This window comes from Coturnix japonica, chromosome 1 (genome assembly GCF_054131305.1).
Source record: "Coturnix japonica strain WE chromosome 1, WE-NBRP24, whole genome shotgun sequence".
Taxonomy (NCBI): Eukaryota; Metazoa; Chordata; class Aves; order Galliformes; family Phasianidae; genus Coturnix; species Coturnix japonica.
Window position 1 is genome coordinate 67,297,972 of NC_140663.1, and position 12,181 is coordinate 67,310,152.

Genomic DNA, 12,181 nt, shown 5'->3' on the forward strand with positions numbered 1-12,181 from the left:
CAGAAGCCTTTAGCACAAAGGAAGGCTGAAAGTCTCTCAGGAAGCCTGTACACTGCTAAATGTGGCACGTTTGAACATGAGACTGACATCATTGTGAGTTCATAGTAGTGAAAGAACAAAGTATCAGCCACAAATTAGACTGACCTAATTTGTAAGTCACGTCTAAAATTTAATAACACAGTGTGTTGCTTGTGCAAGTTGTTTATTTCTAGCTCAGTCTCTCGCTACTTAATTTAAACTACAAGTTAGCCCTCTAAAGTGTCAAAGGAGTTGTTCAGGAAGGTGTTTGTGTTTGAGGGGTTCTCCAGCTTCCTTCCTTGGCTCTTTTTCCACCCTGACCTCAGCCTTCAAATAAAGGAAGTGATTAGGGACCACCCATCATATACCTCTGTCCTTTAGGATCAGCTTCCTGGAGGTACAAGTTTAGGATTGCATACCAAAACTTAATTCAGTCATATAGGCTGCTCATGTGTGAGTTTCTTAGTGCAACTGTGTCTGAAAATTGTCAGAGCACTTGCTGTAAGTATCAACAGGAATGTATTTATGGTCAGTAAGGTGTTAAAAAAGTGATTGATATTACTTATTGATATATACATGATCACTGAAAAGTAACTGGTGCTTCTTCCATTGCTGAATACCCAATAAAAGGATTGTGCATTTTGAAGGTGGTATCTTTCCTTCTAAGTGTTAGATACATCACTTTTACTGCAGGAGTACATTGAACCCTCTTAGCTTGGGATTCCTTTGACAAAAGTCAGTTCTTTTCAGTTTACTACTTGAAGGACTTTATAAAACAAAGCACCTCTAGACATTCTGGGTAAATATAAAATGTTGTTTATATGTTTGTATGGAACTGTACTTGCACGTAAGCACATTTCAAACAGTATAATACAAATACAACTTCATTGAATCATTTTTGTTTTTCTCTGCTGTTCAGAATCCTGTAGGAGGCCAAGCAAGGCTGCTGCAGAACGTTTCTTGATGAAGACCTAAATCAGATGATAGCAACAGTTTCTTTGCCTTGTTTAGTATTGAAAGCATTTGCAATTTTCAATTTTAAAATCCTAGTCCCTCTTAATTCTGATTTTTAATTCACATTTTGTCAGAAGCTCATAAAGGGGATTAATGTGTTTGATGGTGGTACCACTTTTTTCCTTCTTCTTAAAAGGTGTAGTATTTATAAAGGTAAAAGAGGTGCAGCTCAGCAATGTAAGTCACCTTTTGCTTTCTCCTTCCACTGTAAAGATCAGTATGGCTTCCTTTTTTTTTTCAGTCATGCAGTTACTGTGCAAGAATTGTGGCCTTGGCACTGCTGCAGGCCCTGTTACAGCATGACTCAAATTCACAGAAATGCTTAGGATCCCTTGGGAAGGAACTACCAGTACACATGATGTGCGAGATGACCCAGCGAACTGCCATCAGTTACGCTTTTGCTTTTGAACAGGGCTGCTTCATCCCATGTTATGTTGCCAGTGTTGCTATCAGAATTACACTGTGGCAATCAGCTTGGTTCCCATCCATGTCTAGTTTGTTTTCTGCGCCTCCCCTGCAGTTCTGTGTTACTCCTTGTCTGGCTTCACCCTTTCCTGATCCACACAGCCTGTGGGCACTGAGAAGGCCTCATTGCTGCCAAGTACTCATGGCTGGAAACTGTTCTGCCATGCTGGCTGTGCGCTGTCATCCTATGCTCTCAGGGAGAAACCTGGTTAAGCTGATCTTCTTTACTGCATGGGGCTCGGCTCACATTCGTTTAGATGTTTTGTGGGGCCCAGCATCCTTTCCAGCGGCTTCCCATTGGGAGCCACAAGCATGTGGCTGCTGTGGTACATCTCAAAGGGTTCTTTTCTGTGTTTTTTATCCCTATATAGCAAGCATTGTGTAAAATGTTAAGTTGAGCTTGCGGTGATTTTTGGTGTGAATTTGAGGATAGTTTTAACACTGATTAGGTAAGCTTTGTAAACTGGTAGATGCTTCTCTACCCTGCTGACAGGACATGCAGGCATTCTCAGGCACAAGCAGGAAGAAACAAAGTATTAATGTTGACAGTTAAAAAAATAAATAAATAAAAAAATTCCTTCCAAACTTTCTCATGCCCCGATGTGAAGGGGTTGAATGCGCATGTTGCCTTCCGGGAGAACTGGTGTCATTTCCTCAAATGGGTGAAAGGCCATTGCGTTTTAACCCATAGCTTACCATAAAAGCAGTTTACATGGCTCTTGTCTTTACAGGAGGTTGACTCACTGTGAGCTTTAGTCATTTGGTTTTAAGGAAGCGTCATTAAAAAGTCTGTTGTAAGAAACTTGCCCCTGCCTTGCCCAGGAGCTATTCTGATTTGTTTCCCTAATAAAATGCAATCATTATCGTCTGCCTGTAATCTGTCCTGGTGCTTGTATGGAGGCTTCAGATCTATCTTCACTCTTTGTTGTAGAGTGACCACTTTGCAGATCAGAATTGGGATTTTTATTTTTGGTTCCTTTGTTTACAGGTCTACCTTAGTTAATCGCCTCTGTTGGAGCATCTCCCCTTTAAAACCTCTGCTAGATAAAAAGCATTAAACTTTAAGGCTAACCATTATGTGAAGGCTCAGAGGTCCTATCTTATTTTCCCTTACAGAAAGCTTTTTAAGGAAATAGCAAGAACTTCTAGAACTGCTAGGCTTGATGTTTATTTAGCACTACTCTTCAGGGCACTCATTCAAATATTCTTCTTAGTGTAAAGTACAGCATCACTGCTTATGTTAGTTTGTGTAGATGCAGGGGATGCTGTCAGTGATTCAGGGCATGCAGGTGGTGTAGGAGATGGAAACCTTGTTGTTATGGGAGTGGCTGCTGTAAACAAAGAATAAGGAAATAGTGAACGTTCAAAAAGCAGTTTAACTCTTTAAGGGGTTGAGTTTGTGTATTTGAATTGCCTGCTAAAATTCAGCTGCTGTCAGAGACCAGCAGGTGTGGAAATTGCCAGCTGCTACAGCTAAATGATGGATCCTGTGCGCAGGAGCCAGGTAGAGCTCATGGTGTGATTTGTAAGAATAGGTGACTGTCTTCCCAGCTTGAGTACAATCTGTAAACTATCGCTCACATAGCTTTCAGTTGGACCTGTTCAGACTATACAGAATAAAGCAGCTGAGTTTTAAACCTTGCTAGCACTTGCTGAACAGACTAACAGGTTTTATGCTAGATGCTTCAGGGAAGGAGAGGTACTGAGGTCCTTAGAAGGATGCTGCGGTGCTTGACTGCTCAGTCTTGGCTGTTGGCTGTTTTTTGGAGAGCCGCCGCTCTAGCTGTGGGAAGAACACTCCTTATGACTAAACTGGTTGGGTTCGTTCAGCTGCAGCTTAGGGAAGGCCCTGAGCAAGAAAGGGGAAAAAAAAGCCTTACACTTCTAATTCTGGAAAAGAAAGAAAGGTATTTAAATAAGGCCTGGAGGACCATGCTTGTCAGAATTAAGTCAAAAGGCAGGTAATTCACCCTAAGTTAAAGGATGTAGATTTCTTTTCCTAAAGTCAGCAGAAAAAAAATCCTCACCTCTAAACGATGAAAGACTTCTTTTTAAACTCTCTCTTAAACACAAATAATTGAAGTTTTCCCTTTAAACTTGGGTGGTTCATTCATATTTCATTCAATTGTAATACAGCAGCCTCTCTTTCCCTCCCCCCTTACCACCAAGGCTAAGAAGGAGGAGGGGAGATATAAAATGTTTCCGAAAATTACAGGAAATGTCTGTTCCTTTAACAGCACTGCCAGGGAATTTCCAAATATACTTAATGCTTATGGCTGAACTTGCAGCAGCTCAGTCTTCAATCATGAGTGGGTAGTGTTCTAAAAGTATGACACCTCATTCCAGTAAAATACATTGAAATGAAGTGCATACTTCTTTTTCATCTGCTCTTCATAATTAATTCTTCCGTGTGGTGAAATGAGGGATTTGGGGGCTGCTTTAAATTCCTGATTTTTTTCTGTTCAATAAAGAGGGGAAAAGTATTCTATTATTGCTAGAGGTGGTAGTTAGCATGTAGGTCCCTCTCATGGTGTGTATCTCATCCAGCCAGAGGTTGGGCAGCAAGATTCAGTCACCTGCCTAGAGGGCCCTGGCTCAGTGTTCTGCTGTTTGCCTCGGCAAGGTTTTTAGAGCAGGTACCTGAAGAAGCAAGGTGCTTCTTGTAGCTTCTTTCCCTGCAAGGTGACACTGGTTTAGAATCTGTTCACCAGCTTTTATAACACGCTTTGCCCTGTGCAGCAGTGGCTCTGCACAGTTGTGATATCATTTGCTATGTGCTTGAAAACCACTCCTGGGTTTCATAATATGTCAGTGCTTGGCAATAGTTTGTTAGCGTGGTTCATATTGCAGTGATTAAACAAGGTTGTCATCTCTTGGTAGTAATTATTTGAGTCTTGCTTAGCTGGCCAGGAAACAGTTTGGAATTGGCACTAATGTGTTTATTTTTACTTCCTCGTGTGAAGGTTGTAATTCAGTTTGTTCCTGTAGGAACAACAAGTGCTTTTCATGGAGTTTGTCTGGCTATCACAACATGAAACAATTGGTGACATCATTGTTACCATATTCCAGTGCTGGCTTATTAGTGTATGGGGAGGTGGTGTTAACTAATGGAGATGTTTTGTTTTATTAGACTTTGCTCATTCAAAATACAGCTAGAATTGGACTGACAGCAATCTCCACTGTTGCATACTGAGCGAGATTTTGTGAATTTGCTTGAATTCATGCAAATTCATCACTTATGAAGGCTAGTTACAAATCAGTTATCTAGCGGAGATGTCACTTTTTTTTCTAAGGCTACTGTGAATTGTCTTTCTGGTTTTTTTTGTGTGTTTTTTTTTTTTTTTTTTGTGTTGTTTTTAACTACTTTTAAGAGTCTTCACTTTTTAATGCTTGTAGAGACGCTTGCTTTCCCTTTTACGTTAGTGCTAGCAGTTTAGAGATCTCACCTAGATTTTTGAGTTGAGGGGATTTCTACAGCAAATGACCACACAAAGTATGATTTCCATTTTTGGACTTGTAATAAGGATCTTTTTCTTCCTCTTTTAGGTGTTTCCTTCAGCCGGCCTTTGTATGCAGACCACTCTTTGTCCTCTTCAGCCCATTCAGAACTTGACTCAAGGGTAGGTGAGTAGTTACTTTTGACATGAGACAGTAATGAATTACAGACTGCAGTGAAAGCATTCCAGAATTTTTGGTTGAGCTGACTAAGATGCCATATGAGAGAATAATCTTATAAAATCCATTGAAAGTTTTCCTGGTTGTCTAGTGTCCTGGATGACAGGAAAAATAAAATGTTACACATTATAGCATTTCTTTGAAGTGAATTAGCTAAGCTTTTCTTCTAGATGTCACACAACTACATGATGTCAATCTGCAGTGGAAAAAGTATATTGTACTAGAGCTTTGTGCTTGTATGGGTGGAGAAGAGTCCCTGCATACAGTGTTTGAGCTGTTGAACAGAATGATGTAACGTATCGACAGCATGTTCTGACACTTCTCATGATTCTCATATTCTGTCAGTCAGGCTTCCTTGCTATAACATGAGATAAATGTTTATTATTCCACAATGAATGTCAAACTGGTTGGCTTCTTTGGTAAGTGCAGATGATGATAATCTGGCTCATTGTTTTGAGTTGGTGATGACATATGAATAATCTGTGCCAAAGCATTGCATGTATTTGTGGAATATGTTGAGTAGGTCACCAACATGTGGTGGTGTTCTGTCTTTTTTTTCCTTTCATATTCATTTCAGAAGAACAGATTAACTTATTTCTATCACTTGTATAAAAGCAATAGCTCACTGTTTTCTACATGGAAATTCTATTTATCTTGCTTCAGCTAGTTCTCTGAGCGTGCTGTCTCTGAAAATGTCATGAAGCAATAGACGTAGAACCAAAGAACTTAAAAATCTAAACTGGAGGTGTATTTATGTGCCTTACTCTTGGGAAACTGATTTCCTTTCTGTCTCCATCTCTGGATGTCTCAGTTGTTGGCCTTTGGAATGTATGAGCATGTTTGGTGAATTCATGGGAAGTACTTCCATCCCTTACTTCTACTAGCAATCTTATTTCCATTATGCTCCATAAACACTTTCTGTTTCAAGCATGATCTTTCCCTGTCCTTGATGTTCACTCAGCCTCTAGAAGCTTAAGTGACAAGCATCTTTTCTTTTATTTCCATCTTTCTGAGACTGGTAAGGGAGTGCTGAGGCATTGCTGAGATGTTGGGAGAAAAATGTCTTGTGAGTGGGAATTAACTCCTGTGACCCCTAGACTGAGAATTCCTCTCTGATGCGAGAGGTTTTGTGGACCTATTTGCTCAGTATTGTATGCAGTGAATGGTGTTGCTTGTAGGGGTACCAGCTATTGAACCACTGGCACCTCTCTGCTCAGTAAAACTGAAATTCGGTATTCCTTAGGGAACAGCTGATGTGCGCACAATGGCATGTATACTGCAGTTTAGAAACTCATATCTCCGTGTCCTGGTTCAGCTTTTGATTTTTTTTTGTGTTGATGTCTGTTTCAAGAAATACAAAAATTAATCTGATTATAGGAAAGAATATTGTAGAGATATTTGTAAAGATATTGAGCAAGCATGGAGCTGTCTCTTGCTTTAGAGTGAGCTAAAGGTTTCATTTTCTTCTTTAGAAGAGGTAAGAAACAGTGCCGTATACCTCAGTCCATCTGAATGAGGAAGAAGCCACGCAGTATCACTGATGTGTATATGGGTGACTTCATTCAGTATTCTCATAGCTGGGCTATGTTTCACTTTTTCTCAAAGCTGATTTCAGTGTAGGACATCCTGTGACCAAGCTGGTTTTCTAGTTTGAAGATCAGCCACATTATGGCCAGGGCACTATATTGCATAATCCAATGAAACCATGGTGACAATACATACCATTGCAATCTAAATCACAAGTAGAACGCAGAAAGAAAACAGTTGAGAAATTGAATTTGACCTTTTTACAAACAGTGATTGAAATGAAACAGATATTTCAACACCTCTTAACAGCTGGATGATAAAAGTACTTGCCAGGAAAGGGAGGAGATCTCTAGTGTTTACCTAAAACAGGAGACCGCCAGTTTCTCTTGTTTAGATAGGTCCAAAGGAGGAGTCCAAAAGTCTGATAGTCCCAGAAATGGAAAGAGCAAAAACCTATAACTGAAATACTGTTTTGACAGGATCAGCTCTGTTGGGCAGGAGAGGAACAACATTGTTATCAGCCACAGTAATTTGAGATGCCATTACTGTTAAGTTTATTGCTTTCAAGCCATGGGCAGAGAAGCTTTCCACTGTGTTAATACATCGCTAAATGTTAAAGTAATAGTGTTATTCGAGAGGACTTTTAACTGATAGTCCACTTTCATTAAGAAAGGTGGTTTTTTTCCTAGTAACCATATTATGATAAAGTGATAGAATGGTGTAGGTCAGAGGGGACCTTAACGATCATCTAGTTCTAACCTTCCTGCCATGGGCAGGATTGCCATCCACTAGATCAGGTTGCCCAAGGCCTTATCCAACCTGGCCTTGAACAGCTCCAGAGATGGGGCATCCACAGCTTCTCTGGATATTCTGTTCCAGGGTCTCATCACCCTGCTGAGGAAAATCTCTTCCTAACATCTATCCTAAACCTCTCCTGTTTTACTTTAAAGCCATTGCCCCTTGTCATATTACTATTGTAAAAAGTTGGTCTCCCTCCTGTTTATAAGCTCCCTTTAAGTACTGGAGGGACACAGTGAGATCTAGGTGGAACCTTCTCCAGGTTGAACAAGGCCAGCTCCCTCAACTTTTCTTTGTAGGAGAGGTGCTCAGGTCCTCTGATAATCTTTGTCACCCTATTCTGGACATACTCCAGCAGCTCTACATAATTCTAGCTCTGGGAGCCCCAGGCTTGGATGCAGTAATGCAGGTGGGGCCTTATGAGGGCAGAGCAGGGGTGCACAGTCACCTCCCTTGCCCTTCTGGCCACCCGTCTTCTGATGCAACCCAGTATGCAGTTTTCCTTTCAAGCTCAGATTGTACACTATTGGCTTGTATTCTGATGGATGATGCAAGTCTTATACACAAGTCCTTCTTGGCAGGGCTGCTCTTAATGAGTTCTTCTACCAGTGTGTATACTTAACATGGGATTGCCCTAACTCAAGTGCTGTACCTTGCCCTTGGCCTTGTTGAACCCCCTTAGGTTCACATGGGCCCACTTCTCAGCCTGTCCATGTCCCTCTGGATAGCTTCCCTTCTTTCTGTTGTATCAATTGCACCATTCACCTTAGTGTCATCAGCAAATCTGAGGGTGCAGATGAGGGTGCACTGTCACTGTCTGTGATATAGATGTTGAAGAGCACCCATCCCAGGGCACACCCCTGGGGCACCACTCATCACTGGCCTCCATCTGGACTTGAGTTCGTTTTAGGGATTTCTGAAACAAACTGAAATTATCATCTGAGAGGGAAGGGTGTGACAGCAAGCAAAAAGTGCTTAGGAGATAAAGAATATACCAAGCTGAAAGTCGCAAATTACAGATTACTTGTTTCTAATAGCCTCCATTTTGATATTCTGTGGTTTCTAGAGCCTCAGCTACTTTATTTTCCTTTTGTCACTTTAAGTCAGCATTTTACCCATCAAAACAAACTGTCTAGTTCATGAACAAACTGTCTAGCTCGCAGAAGAGCTACAGCCAATTCCCACTATAGCCAGTGGAAAAGTTTTCATTAATTTCAGTGGGTTTAGTATCTGGCAGCTTCTGATGCAATAAACATCTCCCCCAGGGTAAAAAAAAGAGTAAGAGAGAAAGAGATTCACAACTCATGACAGGACATGTTAAGAGAAACAAAAAAATGCAGAATGTTTTTTCTTTCTTTCCTTAAAATAAAAATTCAACTATGAAGCTTCATTTTTTTCCCCCCCCCCTGCATAGTAGTGCAATCTTTTGATACCTTTCAGCCTGTTTACAAAGAGCCTGAGGCTAGTAAATAATGGCTGCTCTTTGAGGAGAAGCACACTTTCCAATCAAGTTGTAAAGATAGAGGGTATTAATAGGTTTAATTAAGGCTTTGGATAGTAAATTTTCCAATATATTTTGTAGGTGAAAACAATATACTTTTCCTTGCTATGTGCTCCTGTTTGTTCGAACAAGCTTAAAATCATTATTGATGCTATATAGTAGTAGTCATAGCATTTAGATTATCACGTTCTGTGAACCTCATGGTTGTGTATGTGAAACCTCATGTTTTTCTTATATGGGTACATAAAACTGTGTTTGCTGAAACACGGAATTAAGTTTGTTGTAATTTTCCTGTTCAAAATTTGTTCATTGTGAAAGGTGAAGTATTTTACTTTTTATAAACTTAATTCATTTGGGAATTCATACATGTAGGTTTATATATTATCTCTGATTAATAAAGTATCTGCTGATCTCAAGTTTGTACCTGCTAAACACAGTTGTCTGTTGCCATAATGGGACTCCTAGTAAAAATTAAAATGAAGGAAATCATTTTCAAGTGAAATGATAAGCCAACAGTACAAATAAAGTGCAGAAACTTTCAGCTGAGCCTGTTACAGTGAGAATGTAAGAATCTGCATATATAAAATTTGTTTTTAAAAAATCTTCATTATGTACTTGGATGTGCATTAGGAATCCAGGAAAATGTCTCTTCCTGATGTGCTACACTTTGCAAATGTGTCAGAAGAGTGTCAGTGAATCAGATTTTTATCTTTGTGATTTGACTTTGTTGAGTTTCTTTGCTTTGTAACAGCCAGCAGAAGGCACAGGTAGAAAGACTGCTTGGGTCTCAGGCTAGATAGCGTGGGCTGCTGTTGACATATGAGTTGCTGGAGCATCTGCTTTCTTGTGCGAGAGGTGTTGCATAGTTTTGCTGACCTAAAATCACTTCCTAAGGAGGGAATGTTATGGTGTGAAACACACAAACTTGAGTAAATGTAGTTTCTTGGCTTTAGCTGGCTCTGGCTTGAGCCCAGATTGTTCATACCAAACCAAGCTGCCATGCTGATAAGGTGAGGAGTTCTTACCAGGCTAGTGCTTTGGTGTAAAGGCTCCAACATGCGAGTACCACCACCTCAGCTGAAAAAGCCATCACACCTGGCTGTCCTATTCTGCTGGAGCTGAGGCAGGGCTTGTGAGGGGCTTGTGCTTTGGAGCTGCAGTTTGTAGCTTTATATAGATGGCCGTACATAAACGTGCATCATTACATTGAGAAACCAAGTGCTGCTGAACTGAGAGGAAAGCTGGGTGACACCTGCTTTCTATAGGTTCTATAGTTGCAGCACAAAACACACTGAACTGGAAGGTAAGCCACTGTGGTGGCTGTTCCTCGGGTGTATTCCTACAGAGACCTTTTCCATCTAAGTATATCTTGGGAGATTGTACAGCAGAAGTCAGTACTACTATTAGATGATGGAACGTCTCAGGTAGTCTATTTACCGCTGTACAGCTGATGCCATTTTGGTTGGAGTGGTGAGGATCTAATTTCACAAAACTATAGTTTGCTTTGGTTATTATTAGAATGTGTGAAAAATTCACGTAATGATCCCATGGGCTCCATAAGAGCCAGAGACAGTCCTCAGTACCATACCTTGCAGCAGTGTGTTTAAAAGGCCTCTGTTGCAAGTTTGGAGATTAATTCAAGTAAAATGCACATGCCCTGATGCAGCGTCTTACTTTTCTGGTTTTTCTTCAACTATATTCTCAGAGGAGAAATGTGGATGTAAGCTTGTCCTTTCCTCTGTACTCAGTTTTCAGATTTGCACTGCTGGTTTGCAAAATGCTTTCCAAAGCATTACATTTTAAAAATGTATCGTAAGTTTTTAATAACTTCTTACTTAAAGGGCGAAATGCTGAAGTGCATCTAATTCATTCTGCTATTGAAAGGAATAACAGATTTAGGGTAGTGGCTCTTAATTACATTCTAACAAGTCTGATGAAGAGGGAGAGCTAGTGGCAACAAAAGTCTGCAATTAAGGCAGGGTTTGTTGTCTGAAATATAATATAATTGTGCAGGCAAGATTGTTGGAATGGATTCAAACACTGTAGTTGCAAATTCTCACTCTCAGATGTTTGGAATATTCAGCAGAGGGGAACTTTTCAGGAGTGTATTTATGATGTGGTACAGATTGCTGTGCAGTTAGCCTCAACGGTGAACATTTTGTTCTGCACGCTTCATAACCTCATCTGGTTTATGCCTTGTTTTTTTTATCTTCCCCTTCTTGCAGGCACTCAGTCCAGTGTAAAGATGATGGTTGGGAGCAAAGGTAAAGAATGATGTAATGCAGCGGCAGCCAGAAAGCATCTTTTGTGTGAATTGTGCAATGGCTACTCCAGTCATCTCCTGATGAATCAGATGTGAAGGGTTGCTCTGTGGAATGAGCCCTTTGTAAAGGCACATCAACTGGAAGCAGGAGGAGACATTCAGCTGAAGAGCTCTTTCTGAAAATGGGTTTAACTTTTCTTTTGCCAGTCACTACCAGCATGACCTCATACACTTCTAGTACAATGCTGTGGCTAAGCCTTTGAGTACACAGCCATTACATCATCGCAGCAAATTAGAGAGGGAGGTGGTGAAAGAGGCCTCATTGTTGTCATGGCCGATGAGATGATCAGCACTCAACTCATTGTCGCCGAGAAGTTGGTGGCTTTGCTGGAGAGTGGTACTGAAAAATTGCTGCTGATTGACAGCCGCCCCTTTGTGGAATACAATACGTCCCACATCTTGGATGCCATCAATATCAACTGCTCAAAGCTTATGAAGCGGAGGCTGCAGCAGGACAAAGTTTTGATTACAGAGCTCATTCAGCATTCAGCAAAACACAAGGTAGGGGGCATTTTCCTGTTATTCTTTCTATTTGTTTAAAAACATGCCCAGAGAGCAACTTATTTCACCTTAGGCATTTTAGTTTGAAAAAAAAAAATAAAAAATAAAGAAAAAAATGGGGAGGTTGAGCTTTACAAAGACTGCTAGATTTGACGTACTGTCAGCTAACAGTAAGTTTGTCTTTGGTATACTTAATAGAAGCGCTCTCCTCTGAATGACAAATTAATGTGTAGAAATCTGAAAATTAATGAGAAATAATATTTTCAGGGTTCTTGTAAATTATGTAGATTACAGTCCCTTAAATGTATGCAATGAATGCAACAAACATTCACATTCTAAACCTTGAAGGATTCTTAAGG

At 40.4% G+C, this 12,181-nt stretch overlaps 1 protein-coding gene across 9 annotated transcripts in view; it reads left to right on the forward strand.

Moving 5' to 3' along the window:
* Positions 1-12,181, forward strand: part of DUSP16 (dual specificity phosphatase 16) — a 60,576-nt gene that overhangs the window by 22,976 nt on the left and 25,419 nt on the right. For 5 of the 9 annotated variants that reach the window (XM_015870850.3, XM_015870844.3, XM_015870908.3 and 2 more), the window contains 2 exons: positions 5,044-5,117; positions 11,224-11,822. In XM_015870850.3, the coding sequence (XP_015726336.2) occupies positions 11,592-11,822 (231 nt within the window). In that variant the 5' untranslated portion in view covers positions 5,044-5,117; positions 11,224-11,591. Of the gene's footprint in view, positions 1-5,043; positions 5,122-11,223; positions 11,823-12,181 lie in introns of all 9 variants that reach the window. The other 4 variants (XM_015870857.3, XM_085543660.1, XM_085543657.1 and 1 more) reach the window with 2 other exon arrangements.